This window comes from Artemia sp. Qi Xiang Cuo, chromosome 7 (assembly GCF_049724085.1).
Source record: "Artemia sp. Qi Xiang Cuo chromosome 7, ASM4972408v1, whole genome shotgun sequence".
Lineage (NCBI taxonomy): Eukaryota > Metazoa > Arthropoda > Branchiopoda > Anostraca > Artemiidae > Artemia > Artemia sp. Qi Xiang Cuo.
The window spans coordinates 24,669,370-24,688,203 of NC_142800.1; the positions used below are offsets into that span (position 1 = coordinate 24,669,370).

General features: G+C 35.8%; 1 protein-coding gene across 4 annotated transcripts in view; it reads left to right on the forward strand.

Moving 5' to 3' along the window:
* The window catches only part of LOC148950082 (methylated amino-acid transporter SLC25A45-like), an 81,149-nt gene that overhangs the window by 33,110 nt on the left and 29,205 nt on the right, over nt 1–18,834 (forward strand). For 3 of the 4 annotated variants that reach the window (XM_089092113.1, XM_089092115.1, XM_089092116.1), the window contains exons 2-4: nt 3,929–4,092; nt 8,907–9,019; nt 11,332–11,563. In XM_089092113.1, coding sequence (XP_088948239.1) covers nt 4,035–4,092; nt 8,907–9,019; nt 11,332–11,563 — 403 coding nt within the window. In that variant the 5' untranslated portion in view covers nt 3,929–4,034. Of the gene's footprint in view, nt 1–1,454; nt 1,570–3,928; nt 4,093–8,906; nt 9,020–11,331; nt 11,564–18,834 lie in introns of those variants that run through there. The other variant, XM_089092114.1, reaches the window with a different exon arrangement.

Here is an 18,834-nt window from a genome sequence, read left to right on the forward strand (position 1 = left end):
GCATTTGTAAGAATCTTCAAGAAGAGTGCAATGTAGAGGATGTGGGGGAGACCAACGATGTTGTACAGCAATGCAAGATAATGGTGATTGAAACCAAGCTTAGTGAACACTATAGAAGCATAGGAAGCTGATTTGCAGCATTTGATGACTTCTGTTAGAAGATGGCAAGTGTGAGAAATGGTACTTCCAATAGGAATACCAAGATAAACAATTTAGTCAGAAAGGTAGATCTTTGGGTAAAATTCTACTTTAGTTACTTTTACCTATCTTGGAAAGGGGTAAGGTTAGGAAAATAAAACTTTCAGGGATGGGTCTAAAGGCTAAAATATGTCCTGGGAAGGTATTTTGAAGTACTTATCTCCTCTCCTTCTCCCTCTAGAGGATCCTGAAATTTGCCTACATGACAGTAATAAGATTCTTTTTCTCTGGCTTTAGTTCTGAAAATGCAATTCCTGTTATTTGAGTAGTATTTTAAACCATATCAATGTTAATTTTAAAAATTTAGGAAACGTATTTGCATATCTTTAAAACTCTATAAATCAGGATTGAGCAAAGTTGTGAAGCTGAAAACAATTTTTTTGGACTTCATTTTAAGCAGAAGATCTATATTACAAGGATTCACTTTTATAAGACAAAGATTTTTAAAGGTCATCAAAGGTCAGGACCCTCTAGAGGGAGGAGTAGAAGTAGTTACTTCAAAATGCCATCCCGGGACATACTTTAGCCTGTAGACCTGTCTCTGAAAGTTTCAATTTCTTAACCAAACTCATTCCCAAGATAGCCAAAAGTAGCTAAAATAGAATTTTACCGATCTTTGAATTACCAAGTACAATTTCATGAGGATACCCCAACCATACAATATGTAGTAGGGCTATATAAAATATAGGCTACTAATTTATATTGCAATTTTCCTTTAAAAGTTCTGTAACTATACTGTTACCATATTTCCTGTCAAGTTATTTGTTTAGCATAGAATAGCAATAGATATAAATGCCAAGTTCCCACTAAATAGTTGTGGCTATCAATTGTTGCAACAATGACCCTAAGGCATGTTTCTTTTAGGAGAGCTGTAACTCTACACTGTTACCATATTTGCAACCAAATAATTTTTATAGCCTAGAATAGCAAGGGATAAAAAGTCCATGGTCCCACTAAAGAGCTGTGGCTCGCACTTGTTGCAATAATAACTTTAAGGCTAGCCTATATCAAGAAAAATTATTGAATTTAAGACAAAACAACTAAAACTCTCTTATGACTTCTCATTAACTCTAAGGTCAAAAAGGAAACCCTGGCTTTTAAGGAAACTAACTAAAGAATATACTAACTGTGAGAAACAGTTGCTGTCCTCGATTCTTTGTCAATATTATAAGCATAAAAGTAGCCATCTTTATTGTTTTTGAATATTTCGCTTTAAATTACCCAACAATGTCCTTCAACATGCAGTCGATTTGTTTGAGAAATCTTCTAACAATGTTAGCTAACAATTTTTAGTTGGACGGCGGAAAAATGATTGTTGGGAAAAATGTTAGCTAACAATTTTCTGTTGGACGGCGGAAAAACCCCTTAGATGTGAGTTGTTAAAGTTACTGGCCACTTTTTTGGAAATATGTCAAAGAATATTTCTTAAGCTAAAATCAGTAGTTTATCTTTTATTTGTTTTCTTTAAAAAAACACTGTGATTTTTCCCTTGTTGAACTAATATTATTGCTCCCAAGTGTTCGGTTTAACGTTGAAAGTTATTAGTTTGATAGATGGCATTGTAAATAATAAGCCATAGAAGAGAGTTAAGGAAATTCAACTGCTATCTTTGTGTTTTACGGGAAAACAACAGCGCAGCTATTAGACTCTATTACCAACTCATATTTAATTTTAATTTGGCTTTTGGGCCTTCACTGAGAACATTTGGCTGCATGATCGTTTTGTTAATTTTTTTTTTCTGAGTTTTATTAATTGTTCTTTGACTGTATTGATGCTGTCGAGACACGGATGAGAGGGCCAAGCAAGAACAGTTGGCTTCACACTGCATCAACTTTAAGAATCTGTATGCATGTATTATTGCTTCTAGCTAGCTTTGGCTACACCACTGAGACTTAAGCTGCGACTAAGCAACATGAAAACCTGAAGTAAACGTGTCAGCATTTTTTCTATTACCCTTCAAACGACAAATTTTTCAGGAGTATTGTATTTTGTTTATAGATATTTTACACTCAAGACTAACATTGATGCCATTTTTTTTTTACGCAAAACGGCTCACGGATAGCAGATGCAGGAAAATCACAAAACTGTTCACACAGAAACGGTTCACTGCATCTGTTGAAGCGCAAAAATAGTAGGAGATATTTAAAAAGCATAGGAATAGGCTAAATCAAGCTCTAGAAGCCAAGAAAAATATTCAAGGGGCTAACCTGCATTAGCCTAGGGGCTAACCTGCATTAGCCTGTACCTAATGAAGAACACAATTCTTATCTTATACGTTCATTTCCCACAGGCCTTGCGTATTAAAATTTTTGTATTAAAAGGACACAACCCTCATGTTATTTGTCAAATAATAATGAAAAACTTTCGATAAAAATGTTTAGTTTCTCAGTTACTTGTAATTTATGGTTCTACAAGGCTTTCATTCAGAAAAACGGATGCGATTTTCAACGGCTCAGTAGAAATATTTCAACGAAGCCGTTGACTGTTGTGACGCTTTAACTTGCCGCAAAAAACGGAGGAAATTTGACGGATCACGCAAAAAATGCCTTTTTTGTGTGAAATCGTATCAGTTGGAACCCAGGTTAATAGAACGACTTCTGAAAAGTTGTTGTTTTTCTACATATGATGCATACACCAGAGATCTATATTATTCCTGTTCAGTGCCACCATGTCAAATTTAGTTTATTAATCCGCCTATTCCTCAGCATCATTACTGGCTGCAAATGTTTATAATGAATTCATATCACGAAAGACAAGGCCTGCATTCAACAAGCTCATTGAAGTTGTTTGTTCTTAATTTTTGACGTTTGATATGCAATTCCAGTTACTGAATTATGTTCAACAGCGCATTTTGAAGCTTATTAAATTTATTCTTTGCCTATTGTGCGCCAGAGTAAAGAGTATGGGTAACTTATGAAAGTGGAGACTGGTACTATTGGCTAGAAAAAAAAACTGCCAACGCCATCTAGCGTTTGGTGACCTTTGGCATTTTTTCTAGTGTAAAGAAAAGTAACTGTAATTAGTGTAATAGGGAAAAAAAATACCATATCAACAAGTGTCTGATCTCAGTTCCTGACAAAATCCTACACATCAGTTCCTGGCGACCCTATACATATCTATAGCTGGTAGCAGGAATATACCGATATTTTTGAACTATTACTGATAACAGTTCTGTATTGTGTATTTGAAAAATTGACTTCATTGAAGTTTCTAGTTTCTTATAAATGCATGTTTGTCCGTAACCAAACTTAAGACCTAGACCCAAATTTGCTTACTTTTCTTTTCCTTTCCTAGTTTTCTTTTAAAAAAAAATCTTTTTTTATAAGTTTTCTTTTAAAATTTTTCTTAAAAAAAATTTTCTTTAAAAAGTTAAAAAAAGTTTCTTTAAAAAATCAAAAGCAAAATTCTTGAAAATAAACGTTAATTTTCTTTCCCTTTTATATTGATAAACTCTAATGTTTGGATCAGTAAATATGCCTTTACAATAATCTTTGTAGATGTAACTAAATATTGTATTTTTTCTTCTAATAGCACAGAACTTGGCTATTTTACTGAACTGTAAGATACCTATTATTTGTCAGGTTCTTTAATAGTATTAGTAAAAAGCTATTTGTGTTATTTTAAATATAGCCAAAATGATGGCGTAATTTAAGGAAAATGCCTTTCATTTCAAAATGTTTACTCCTAACCGACGGTGTTTTGTGGGTAAAATTAACTTAATATTTTGTAGGGTATAAATACGTTTGAGCTAATGAGAAGCTAGTCAGGACCCGTCAAGGCTTTGACAAGTTGCGGACCTAGCAAGACAAAATTCAGCAACATCACAGCTAGAAGAGATGGCTAATGAAATAAATGGAAATTTCTGGAAAGATTTTTTTGCTGGATCTATTGGAGGTGAGGTCCATATTTTTGCTTCAATTCCCACTTTTTGCCCTGTACTGCCTTGTTTTTACGTCTTTTTAATCAATTTTAAAATTTCAGTCAAATGAGTTTTATAATCAAGTAAGCTTTTATATTGGGGTTTCATTTTCTTAGTTTTTTAGTTTAATTTAATTATTTCATTAACTTAATTCCACACTAAGGCTGTCTTATTGGCTAGCAAGGCTAGGCTTGTCTAAAAACTACAATAAAAACAAAATGATAAGATTGATAATGTAAATAATCATAGTTTAACACACAAAGATGAAAAATGAAATGAAAAAGGAAAACGGTTGATCATGAAAAAACATAAAAAAAAACATAAACATGAAAAATTAAATTAAAAAAGGGAAAAGAAGAGTTATCAATCCCGAAACACTATTAAATGTGTCCGGATACATTTTAAGAGTATTACAACAGTATTTGTCAAAAGGTTTGTGAAACTGATTGGAGATAAAACGTAAATTTGATTTCAAAATTCCTTTTTGAAAAAAAAAACAATAAGAGAAAGATCGATGTCGTCACTCTAGCTAAAGAGTCACGACACCTGAAATATATGAAAATTATAAGCTACTACTACTTCTAACAACTCACTGCAGAACCAAGCCGGCTGAGGCAAACACAGCTACGCACGATCCTCCTCCATCCGAATCTATTCAAACTTTCCCTCTTCACACCCTTACAGGATGTTCAAATTTCCCTTAAATCTTTCTTTACAACATCCTCCCACCCCAACCGTGGACGACCTGCTTCCCATGTAGAAGTGTCTAAGCGGAAATTGTAGAAAATTATAGAACTATCTACGAATTGCCAAATTCTTCACATTTTTCAGGAAGAAGGGCAATGCGAACCTAAGAGGAACAAAAACAAAATCAGAACAAAATAAATTTGAAAAAAATCTCAAATTTACAATAGAGTTATCCCTAGAGCAACACAAAATATAACCAAAATAAAGAAAAACTCAGTTTATAATTAAGTTACTCTGTTCCAATTTTGAACTTTAGTCATGTTTGGAGCACCCGATCATAACATGCCCGCTTGATACACCTGCCCGAACCTACCCGCTCGACACCTAGTGTTTACCATATCTACTCGTATTTCTCGTTTTGTTAATAGTCTAAGTCATTTCAAAGTATATAAGCTGCTCAAAGTAGAAAAGAATAAAAGGGAAGTAATGATGTTAGACAATGAAATGTTGACCAGGTTGATAGATTCACTCGTCAGGTAGCGTTACAAGTAAGGACAGTCGGTGTGGTCTGGTTATAAAAAATATAATAGCCAAAGCTCAGAATGTATTTTCGAAGGTTAAAATGTACGAAAAGCAGGAATATACGGTAAATCTCAGAAATAAAGCTAGGAGGCTAAAAGCCACCTAAATAACAGTTATTAAGCTATTGAAATTCACAAGACACAATTCTTAGGTTGCTCCAAGCTGCGATTTTCGGTAAACACGTATGCTCTAAAAATCAGGTGCTTTAAAAGTCGATTAAGATATCCTCGTTATGGCTTTTGACAGGCGAAGTCAGTAATGCTTTTTTAGATTTCCGTGCAGCTTCCGTCTCCATTGGTGCTTTTCATAGCCTTAAAAGTAAATGCAGTCAACAAACAATTGATTCGATTCAGTTGTCTTTGCCTGAAAAATCAATAAACAAGGCAAGGTTTGCAGTACAACTATCTAAGGTTAATTTCAGGATCTAGTTGGAGTTAACAAAAAACCAAGCTGCTCAAAAATGGGGTTAAGTCACATTTTAGGGATAAAGGCTGATAGGATATGAGAATTGTGCTTTTTAGTAATCCAGCAAAGGCCAAATGAAAAAATTGCAGTCCCAGCTTTGGATGCGAAGTGGTCATGAAAAGAGGTTTCAAAAAAGTGGGAATTAGCTAAGGAGCAAAGAGTTAAACTTTTAATAGGGGGGATGAGGAGCTCACCCAGACAGGCTGAGCTCAGGGGGTATGGCACTGCGACTAGTTGTTGTTGTTTTCAATAGTAGTAGTAGAAACGTTTTTAAGTGACGTGTGGTTTTTTCATTCAGGACGATATGATCTTTATGGTCTAAAGTGTCCCAAACCATAGCAATGCAATGGATCCATGTGGAGTTGCCTAACTGTTCTTAAAACTTTTCATTAGTCAGGGCGTCTATACTCGTGTAACCGTTATGTTTATTACGCCCTGGACAAGGACTAAATGGACCAGTGCTTTAGGACTGTCCCCATTCAAAATTAAGGAACTTTTTTTTCACTATGATTCAGGAATTTTTTTTCACTATGAGTAAACGTACAACGTAAAAAATTTACACTCTTGGATACTGCCAAGGATTTAGCAAACCGTTCAATTTACGAAACCACAAACAGTTTACTGTCACATTGAAATAACACTCTGCAAAAAGTTTTTTTTCAAAATAAAGCGCCCACAAAAAAAGGCTGGTTGTCTCAGCAAAGACTGACTAAAAAATCTATAGAAATACAAATTTTAAATATCCAACTTGACGAACTCTTTTGAAATCTTCTTGTTCAGGTTTCTGTTCTTAGTTTTCTCTGTGCAAGTTTTTGCCATGCTATTTATTCTACATTTTAATACCTCAATGTAAAAATGTAATTTCCCTTTCATTCGATAGCTGAAATTCAGCTTTATCCGTCTACCAAATTGCATTTTTGAAATTTGGTTTGGGTTTTGAAAACACGTTGAAAGTACGTCAGAAACATGGGAAAATATAAAATTTTGTGTTTTTAAGCAAATTTAAAATCATCCTCTAAAAAATGATACTAGTAATATCGTAATTCTGGTTCAATGAATGGATAGATTTTAAAATAATATATCTAGTGAAATATGTTTCTTATCCTTTCAGTTATAACTTTAGGCTTGTCGTAAAATCGTATGTTTCACAGTAGACTTACCTTTACATCCTTGTAAAGGTACACCAAAGAACCTTATACACAGTAAAACAAAAATTAATAAAATCAATTCCTTATATTTGCGCCTAAAATGATAGAATATGTCTTTCTGAAAATTTTGAAGTTTTACTAGAATATAATTCAATTATAGCATTACTTTGAGTAAACCTATATATGAGTAAAACCCAATCCAAACTATAGTCAAACTTGTGGATACAATATCAGCAAGGGATGCAAGTTATAATTCAGGCATTTCTGGTTATATCCAATGTTAAAACATAATTTTCTTTATGACAAATCAGCGAAAAGATTGAAGGCAACTTCTATGAAGTTAGAAAAGATGAAATGCTATCACGGAAAATTCTTCCTAACCATTTTTTGCTTTGGTAAAAAAAAGTTTTTTCGCCTATTTTTTTGCCATTCAAATTGATGATTATTTAGTGCAAAGATTATGACAAAATCAACAAATTTTGACTTTTTGTGGGCAGTTGTTACCATATTGTGCCTCGCCCCTGATGTAGGACAGAAACTAAGACAATTGTCGTTTTTTCCTCTTTTCTTTTGCTCTGCTCTCCTCTACTTAAATGCACATATCTAAATAAAATTATTTAAATAACTGATTCTTCTTCTTTGGCAAGGAGTATGAACTATTTGCATTTCTCTATCGAGTGAGTTTTGGATCACTTATCTGGTAATTTACAAAAAATAATTATATTGAACGTAAGTAATTACCCCTTTTCTCTACTTCTCATATGGGATAAGTTAAAAAAGCTGTATATTATCGCCCTCTTCTTTGATACTTGTAGTTTGGCGTACCAGGTGATAACACCAGACTTTTTTACAAAATGTATATATATAGCCTATCGGACAACTTGGAGAGGATCGAAGACTTTATCCTGAGCGAGGAGGGGATGTCCAAACCTGAAAATTATAAATGCACTTACACCAATAACGGCGTGTTTCCCTCTCCCCATCACCATGTGTGCAAGTATGTTTATACTTGATACACACGCCCCCTCCCCATCCCAATCTATTTAAAGCCTCCCTGCCTCCCTCTTTACACCCTTCAAGGGAGTTTTTATTTCCCTTAAATTATTCCTTGCGACAACCTCCCACCCTAACCGAGGACTGCTTGCTTTCCCTTTACCCTAGACGGTTTGACGAAAAGAACAATCTGGAAATTGGGGGGGGGGGGGAGTAGACCATAAACTAGGCTAATACTGTTCAGAGACAACACAGCTTTAGAAGCCGTGTTATATTTATCCTCAGTAACAGTGTGTCGTAACCTTGAAAAGGTCCAGAGTACATACCTAGTGATACCTACCACACGTTATGTACGCAGTACGGGTAGTACCCAGAACGGGTAGTAATGTACGCAGGAATTTAATTCCAGGGGAGCATCACATTTCGGTGATTACCCAGTATGGTCACATCTAAAAAAAAAAAGAGGTAAATTGTGCAAAAAACTGGGGAAATCTATATATTTTGGAGGGGGCCCGAATCTCCCTCCACGCATGCTAGTCGTCAAGTTCTTCAGACAGGGTGACCAACATATTTGCAGCTGACTGTAGCCAACAAAAGAACTCTTTAGACAATTCTATTCTCGGTTCAACAAACTCGTTTTAGGTTTATATCTTATAGGACATAATTGGTAAGAGTCTGGAAACAATCACGTGATTTTATACAAAGGGTACCTGAAGTCTAAGCGAGCATTTCCCATTACAGAGATTACTTACAGTCAGTGCTCAGTGACCAGTAGGTTCCCAGGTAGGGAGAATATATGTTATGATTTTTTTAATATTTAATGTATTTTTTCCTTTTGTCATTTTTTTGGACAGGCTCTTTGATTAGTGAAATTATTACTTAGCATTTTTAATGAAATTGTATTGCTTTTACAGGAGGAACTGGTGTTATTGTTGGCCACCCTTTGGACACAATTAAAGTTCGACAACAAGCACTTGGAGAGCGAAGTAGTTGGCAATGTTTAGTAAAAACTTTCAAATATGAAGGAGTAAGTATATTTCCGATATACCTCAGTTCTATGAAACGTGATTTTCATAATGGCTATATGTTGAGGTAATTTTTTTTTAGATAGTTTCATCAGATTTGCAACACCATTTTCATCGAACAAATATTTGTTTGAATGAAGCTTTTATAAAGTTTTCTTACTTCAGTCCACAGTATAAATATATATTGAAAAATATAAATAAATATAAATACATATGCATATGAATATAAATATATATGTTTACATATATTTATACTGTGCTTCAGTCCTATGAATGTGAGATCAGACAATGAAACTTCAAGTGATTTTGTTGTGACCACCATGATCACTTCGGCAGTTGACACTGTGTTTGCTTAATTTCATCAATTTTTTTTTTCATTCAGTTCTCTCAACTATATCTGTTGAGTGTAGCCCTTGTTTGTGCACGCGAGAACTCTGACTGTGACGGTTGAAATCAATCATGTTTTTTGGTACCAACAAGATATGTTGAATTGCCTTTTTCATCCTGTATTCCTCTTCTTCGTCTCAGGATCATTTTTGAAAATCCAAGTTTTTATGTTTCGCTAAACAGTTTTATGTTTTCTAACCGATTTTGAGAAAAATTGAAAACAGATTTTTGTGACAGTCTATATAAATCTTTATGAGATACTTTGTTTCTCAGCTGATTCTCGGAACTTCAGGAACAGCCTTGACTGATAGCCAATGATCCTAGTTGGTGGCTTGTTCAATTTCTTTTACATATAAATTATTCGAGCATTAGAGGGTTACCATGAGCCTCCAATGTTCTTCTTTAGGCAGTCCTAAAGAAGAACTTTGTATCTTAAGGCGGTTTTCTTACCGCCTTAAGGCTGTTTCTTAAGGCAGTCCTCGTATACAAGTTTCTTCCTTCGTGGAATTTTATTAACATGAGTAGTTTGTCCTTCCGGTTTCCTAGAGGGGTTTAAGCCAAACCCAACGTTCTTCGAAATCGCGAAAGACGTGATCTTCACATTGTTGGTATTTACATACAAGAATTATAGCTATGTTCAACTTTTCTTTGAAACCCGAAAGAAACTAAATGAGTGTTTAATTACCAGTGTTGCCATGACGCGATGAAGTCAGTCAGTGAACTTTGTTGTTATACATCGCACATACCTTCTTTTTATCAGAGTATTCTTCCGATATGCTCATATATTACCTCTGATGCCAGTAAGTATTACCAATTGTATTTTAGCATAGCAAAGATGATTTGGGTCTGCTTTAGATTGGGTATTCAACATTAAAGTTGTTTGCTACTCTCTACTGCTTTTGTTTTTCCATCTGAGCTCTGAACTATCAAAATTTTGAACTCCAAAATGCTCTTTTTGCATAGATTAATGGCGGGAGTGAATGCCCAAATAGAAGATATTATGAAAGATATTACAAGCATATTATAATGTGATTGTAATATACAACAAAACATTATGACTTTTGACCATTTTATAAAAATCATGGTCACATATAAAGATGTCATCGTAACCGCTAGGTCAATATTACAATATTTCTACATCAGCAAAATCTTCCACGTATTAGAAGAAGGCGCAACTCTGAAGTTACATCTTAAAATCGGCCCAAAGATTGTATTTAAAAAACATTCAAAGGCTAGTGAGCATAAAGGCATGCTGTATATAAGGCCAAAGCTTATATCGAGTCTTTTGCCACTACTGAGCTGAAAACCGCCGATCAGGATAAAGAAAAAATGAGTATCTTTGCTCAGGGACACAAAGAGTATGCAGTTAGAATTATTAGGAAACTTAAAAAGAAAATTCTACTCCATTCAATCGAAAAAACTAATTTCAAGTTTTCTAATGATGTAAGTTTCATCAAATAAGAATATCTCTATCTTTGTCACAAAACAGGAAAAGTTGAGTGGTTTTTCTAAGATTTGAGGGAACCGGGAAAGAAGGCTTCGGCTTTTAGTTTTTCTGTCGTTTTTTCAGATCTTTTGTTCAAGCTGTATAAGCTATGGCAAGACCGCCCAATCAATTCTAAACAGTTTGGCCACAAAACCAAAATAGTTTTTCCTTACATAACCCAAGAAATTAAAGATTTGATTCAGTATAAAATTCAACTAAGAAAAGAAGGGAAAATAGGAAATGCTAATATGCTATTAATTAATATTTTATAAGTTATGCTATAAGTTATGGCAATAAATAATATGCTAATATGTTATAAGTTATGGCAAGACCCCTCGATCAATTCTAAATAGTTTGGCCACAAAACATAAAAAGTTTATAATTAACAAGATACGATGACCCAGTAAGATATTGAATCCCCTTAATTTGTTTTTCTTATAGGTTCGAGGCTTCTTTAAAGGCATGGCTTTTCCCATTATATCAAACGGGATATTTAATTCAATTTTCTTTGGTGTCTATGCAAGTACTCTCAGATTATTCCACGACTCTTCTCCGTCTTCTGAAAAGCCGAGTTACACCAGCGTCTATTTGGCTGGTTGCATTGGTGGAGCTGCCCAGCTCACTGTGGCGTGTCCAGTTGACCTAATTAAAATAAGGCTGCAATCACAGACAGGTAAAATGTTATGAACTCCGATAGATGCTGCTACTACTAACGACTCACCGAAGCACCAAGTCGCCTGAGACCAACACAGCTACGCACGCTCCTCCTCCATGCCAATCTATTCAAAGCCTCCCTCTTTACACCCTTCCAGGAAAGTTCCTATTTTTCTTAAATTTTTCCTTACGAAATCTTCCCATCCCAACCGAGCACGCCCTGTTTTATAGCCCTAGACTGATAGATACATTATCTATTCTATTCTGAAGGCAATACATTATCTGTTCTCTGATAGATCCATTATCTTTGAATTAATGTTTCTTCAGCGTGGACTCCAAAACCCTTGGACCCTATTAAATTTAGAAGGGTTTTTCCCCTTGATCCTGTCTATTTACCCACTAAGTAGTGACCACTAAGTCACTTTCAAGGATACTCTTGGGGGCGGGGGTCTAAATAAGTAGTCGAAATCCCACGTGACTTTTATGTAATAATATAGTCTTTTAATCAGCTCAAAAAATATTAGTGCTCCCTGTTTTGAAGCCAGATTGCTATTTAGTTAAGAGATGGGAAAAAGATGCTTGGATTCCATTACAACCCTTTTTTCCTCTTGTTTGGTAAATTGAAAACAATGATGAAGGCAAAAATTGGTTAGAATGGAGGAAGGATAAAAAATATCTTTGTCCAGGACCCCTCATCTCATCCTATAATCGACATTCAGGTATGGTTGTATGGATATCTTTTTAATATAATGTGTTAAAAGTAATTATTCGGTGAAAAAAAACCTGTTTTACAACTCTAGTGATTCGCAAAAATGTTAACGCCAAAACTCTGTTTTAAGTAATATCTGAGTTTTAGGCTCCCTGAAATAGAATGGGCTTGACAGCTTTTAAAAATTCGTGAAATGCAGGTAGCTTCCCAGCTGCAGCAGTAATTCAAAAGACGTTGTGTGATATTTTCTATACATATTAAATTTATAGCCTATTCCCTAATACTATACAAGCTAAATAAATAGGTCCGATCCTAGCTTGCCGGATTCATCTTGTAGACTGGAAAGCTGCTGTTCCAAGCTACTATCTTTTCCAATTTCTGAAAAATTGTGCCTTAAATCTTAACTCTGATTGGTCACAAATTTTACGCATGAAAGTTGAACATTTTCCAGATTGAGGAATTACGAACAGGTTACATAATTCATACTGTGGTAGTACGTAATTTTGATTTCGACAACAAGTGTGACTATAATGCCTTTCTATCTTATACTATGTCTTTCTTTCTTTTGCCAGATTCATCGGGAACCTAGCCCGATGAATCTAGCCTACATATTTTCTAATTTTAAATTATTATACCTTAAATCTTCACTCTGGGTTGCAGGGCCGGATTTAAAGCTTTGACGCTTCTATGCTCAAGCGTTTTTGCCGCTCAGTTTTTGCGAGATTTTCGGGGAAATCCCCGAAGATTCGGGGATAGCGGAAGCGATGAACAGAACGCAGCTGATGAGCCAGAAGTAATGAAAGAGAGAGGTGATACTGAACTCTCAGCTGCCATTCTTGGGATACATCTGATAGTTTATAAATGGCCACGGAATTCCTGTGTTGTTTTAAAATAATTTTTCTGTGAATAGGCAGCGCGGTGGCGGAGTACACCTGACATTTTGACGATAAATAATATCAGTCCAGTTTTTGTTAAGAAAAAAAGTCAGTCAACGATAATTTATTACACCCCCTGACGTTTTGGGTCCCTAGGCCCGGGCCTAGTGAGCCTATTGGTAAATCCTGGCCTGCTGGTTTGTCAACCATAAAACGTATTCTTGAGATTTGAAAATGGATCAATTTACCAAATTATGCGTATGTTATGTTATGGGTGCTGTAGTCGTGTAGAGTTTTGATTTTGTCCAAAATCTGAGAAAAATGTGGCTCGGGTACAACTCACATCAAACATTTTATAATCAAGAAAAATATCCTGTTTTTAATTTAAAAATTTCGTCATAACGCTGTAACTTGTTCGAAGAAAGCAGTGATTTCTTCCCAGCAAGGGCTTTTTATTCTGGGGAGGGGGGGGGGGGTTAAGTAAAAAAAAGTGAAAAAAAAACACATACAAATTTTGTTCATATGCATTTCTGTTACGTTTTACGATTCGGCCAAAAAAATCGAGGGTGGTGTTCAAACCGGGTACCCCCTCCCCCCCCCCCCGATACGGCCTTGCCCGCCAAGTTCAGTATGTAAACAACACATGGTCAAACTCTTTTCAATCACCGTTATAGGCTACTTAAAAAAATAGAAAACATCAGAGGCGTAGGTAAAATGTTACTTTGGAATTTTCAGTATAATAATCTTTTGTTTTGACTTGAAAACTTCGAAGACTTGACTTCTTGGAAAATTATTCCTTAGCAAGATGAGATTAGTATATTTACATTGTAAAATGAAAGAAACTCATATTTTGCTGTTTTTTATGTTGCTGTATGTGCCAATGCAGTCATTTTTCTAGTTATTCATTCATTCCGACCCAAAAGTCTTAAGTGAAAAGACTTTTTACTTACAAATATAACAAATAGCAGTGCAAAAACCAAAAAAAAATCCAAACATTGGACAATTTTTAGGTGCAAAAAATGAAGCCGAGATGCAAAGTAGATACTACAGCAAAATTTTATTAATGAAAAATTTAAATATAATTTGGTATAAGATAGGGAAGTCATACATTGGACTTATTGCCAAAAGTGAATGCCAGATTTTTGTAGGAGCTCCTAAAACCCTGCACACGCCACTCTAGAAATAGGACCCCAAGGACGATTTGTAGCACCAATAGGGTACGTTTATAACCTCTAAGCGAAAGATTCGATTTCAAGTCAATGACTGTTCTCAACAGGGTTGCCACCCAGTGACAAAATCACTAGATTTTAGTGATTTTCTGGTTGATTTAGTGATTTTCTTCAAAAATATAGTGATTTATGTGATTTGTAATTTATATAAAAATCACTAAAAATAGTGATAAATCACTAGGAGTGGCAACCCTGGTTCACTGAAAGTACATCTATCACCCCACCTCCGACAACTTGCCTCCACTTGCTCCACCGTTTGTCAAGGCAATACGGCAATTACACAAAAACATGGCATGGTTAAATTGCATACAAGAACAGACGACTCCCGCAGTGAGCACATGAAGAACAACTTTCTAAGATATTACTATATATTTATAATTTTAAAGCCCAGTTAAAGCTAGGCAACTGAAATGGACACTAAACATTAGTATCCACGCAAGGCTATTAAAAATAGTAATTCAATTACATCGCGTTAGAAAGAAGTATATTATAGAAAATGACATACCTGTGGAAAAGCAAATTAGACTTGTCACCAAGTATTTTCTTGCAACCAGTAATGCAACGTGAAATAAAAATTCTCAACGAAATCAAATTTCAAAACCAACGTGTTTACTGGAGACAAAAAAGAAAAAGCACAAGGAACTTGGAAAGTTCCATGCGGTCTGACGTGCATTTAATAATACGTCTATGGGTATTACATCTCCGTTTCGAATTGTGTCTTGAGGGAAATTGTGCCTGAAACCCCGTCTGTTCTTTTAAAAAGAATTATAACAGATATAATTCTAGGCTGAAAAATTAGAAAAGTTGTTGACAAGCAGCATTTAAGGTCCTAAGTTTTGAGGGGCCTTGTGCCATGAAATTTTTCATAAAAAAAAGTTCTAAATAAAACAGCCGCCACAGCACATTCTGGTAAATCATTCCACGTTTTCAGTACACAAAAGCACAATACATATTTAACTGTTTTATTTTTGGGAAATACCCGATACAGTTAATTAGAATAGGCTATTGTTGATTCCACTGGGAACTGGAAAAAGAACAATTAATGGACACAATTTTTGAACATCCACATGGTAACGGCTTTTCAGTCCAAACACGGGTTCCTCCTGTGCCTGTCTGATGTTTCCAGTAATTTATAACGGGAATTCTTACATTATTTTTCTATTACTAATGACTTTATTTAACTACCTATCCTTTTTTAGTTTAATATCAGTATTGATTCAGAGTTAAGAGCAATTCAATCGGATAAAATACAGGATTAAATCTTGACAGCTGCGTAACTAATTTTTACCTGTTTGTGGCTTTTTTTGCCAAAATTGTGATTACTTTTTTTTGAAGACAAGAAAAATAACTTATTGCTTTGTTACGATACTAGATCAAATTAAGGACTACATTTGTACATCGATAAGATCCAAAAGGTGAAAATGACAAGCCAAACAATAGAGGCCGAGAAAATGCAAAATGCCCAGTTTTTGCGAGAGATTAATTTCAAATTGAATTTATTACCAGCGCTTTTGCAGAAAGTTAATGCAATTCCTGGACTTTTGGATAGCATTGCTGCCTTACAAGTACAGATGAATAACATTAATACACAGCTATCTAGGAATGCTAAGACAAATGAAGAAATTACAAAAGAGCTGGAAAATGTGAAATCAGACCTAGTAATCACATACGAACGAACTAACCAGCTCGAAGCAGAGCATAAAAGAACAAATTTGATTATATATCATTATACTCCGCAACACCTTGGCGAGTATACTGTGAAGCAAGAAATAATGGATTTATTAAACCGTGCTATGCCATATCTCAAAATAGTTCGAGGTGACGAACGTGACATTTTTAGATTGAAATCAGGGCCATTAGTAGTGAAGCTAAACTCAGTCGAAAGGCGAGACTACATCTTAAGAAATAGCTCCTTATTGAGAAGAGTAGGTCTGTCGGTGGCCCCAGATTACACGGCTAAATAAAGAGAGGCTCGTAAACACTTAAAGGAAATTATGAATCTTGCACAGAACGACGGCCGTGATGCAAAGTTACGAGGTGACAAGCTGTTTATCCAAGGCCGACTATTCAGGTACTATGGAAAGGCTGTGATTGAGATTAAGAGTAACTTGGTGCCAGTTAAAAATCTTGGTCCACATCCTAGTGCTAGGCTCCCAAATGACCCCGCTGATATCCCGATGGGGCTAGATAGTGATGCCAGTGATATCAATGCCGAGACAGTGATACCATCGGCAGCCTATTCTCAGGCAGTATCGGCAACTAAAAGACCTGCTAGTACTGTTATTACCCCTAATGACCTACATCGACCAGGCACTCGTAACGTGGCACCCAGAGGAAACCATTCTCCAAGAAAAGGATTTAACAGAAGACCTCGCAGTGGCTTTCCCGTGATTTTGTTGATAATAGACAGTGAGATATGCTAACAGATAATAATAGTCGCAGTCGTTAGTATTACCATTTTGCCTTTTCCCCGACTGAGGCCAGGAACGAGAAACTCCAAGAAGAGGCTAGTGATGTTAACGCACTAACAGAAAGCGTAGACGCATAGGAAATAAAGGGTCATGTACTGAGTTTACTTCCATGGAACATACAAGAACTATGTGATAAGTTGGCTTATTTATATGATGAATTACTTTCGTTTGATGTGATTTCGTTTATTGAAACATGGAATGATCATTCTCCTATATCACCTCTCCCAGGGTATTTGGTTGAACAGGTGGTGCGTAAACCAGCAAGAAATAATAGACATTATGGCGGAATTTTGGTTTTGGTTAAATCATCAGCTATTGTTGGTTATGAAAGAGTTAATAGTAGATGGGAAAACTTACTTTGGCTGCGTATTTGTTTTAAAATTGGGAAGAAAATAATTTTGGGTGTTGTGTATATCCCTCCAAAGAATAGTTTGTATAGTCGAGAAAATACTTGGGAAATTTTAGATGATGAACTGTCGCTAATAAGTAGGGAGCCATGTATTACTCCGGACGGGGCAAAATATATGGGCATAGAATCCATGTTTTTATAGTTTTTCTCACTGATGATATTTTTTCATGGTTTTTCTCACTGTGGATGTTTTTCCATGGTTTTTCTCACTGTTGATGGATGTTTATTGGATGTCAACAACAATTGCTGGATCTTTCTTGGATGTCAACATCCGGTCGGAATACTATGATAAAAAGGTGTCATCATCAGATAGGGAAAGGTCAATATCGGAATATTTTTATCTGAGAGTTGAAAATACAGACAGGAAAAGATAACTGATTGACACAATTTCTCCATGAGACAAGATAAACTTGAAAGTAGAAACGTAAATGGTAAACCATCTGAGGGAAGGCTAACTCCTATTAAGAGATACATATTATTTTTTTTATTAGGGTGGTTCTCGACTGTGTTCAGTATAATACACAACTAGCATTTGAATAGTTTTATAAGGTCCCCTACCCCAACCCCAAAGGGACCCCAGGCCCCCCAAAGCCTCGCGGGCCCCAAAGGGGCCCCTGGGCCCCAAAGAGCCCCCTACCCTCCCATCCCTTTCCTCTCCCCTTCCCTCCTATCCTCCCCCTCCCCTCCCCTCCCCTCCCCTCCCGCCATTTTTAATACTGTTTTTGCGCACATGTGTTTTGATGTTTCAAAGTTCATTTTGGATCTTTTTCGTTGAAATGCAAGAGTTGGATTATTTCAGTAGTGTTCTGTCGTGGTTTACCATGTCACTGTTACATTCTCTTTATGTTTCAAAGTTCATTTTGGATCTTTTTCGTTGAAATGCAAGAGTTGGATTATTTAAGTAGTGTTTTGTCGTGGTTTACCATGTCAATGTTACATTATCTTGACGTTTCAAAGTTCATTTTTGATCTTTTTTGTTGAATTGCAAGAGTTGGATTTTTTCAATAGCGTTTAGTCGTGGTTTACCATGTCACTGTTACATTCTCTTGATGTTTCAAAGTTCATTTTGAATCTTCTTCGTTGAAATACAAGCGTTGGAACATTTCAGTAGTGTTTTCTCATGGTTTACCTTGTCATTGTTACATTCTCTTGATGTTTCAAAGTTCATTTTAGATCTTTTTCGTTGAAATGCAAGAGTTGGAATATTTCAGTAGTGTTTTCACATGGTTTACTTACTTACTTTTACTTATTTTCGGCGGGAACCAGACGATGAACTGTCCTGCCCGGCACCAAAGGATCTTGGGATGACTTCCGACGACCACTTGGACCTGTCGGCTGCAGCTTCTCCGGCGATCTTCAGCCAGTCTTTGTCCCATCTCTGACCGTGTCTCCTGAATCTTCCCCACAGTTCCAGGTCCTCCTTGAATTTTTGCCACAGGTTCTTCTTTTGTCATCCTGGTTTATGTTTCCAGGAGGGGGCTGGTTCGCAGACAAGGACGTCCCGACATATCGTGCCTTCGGGACGGCGCAATGTGTGGCCGAGGAGCTTCAGGCGACGTTTTTTCATGATAAACGATAGCTCTTCTGATTGGCCACA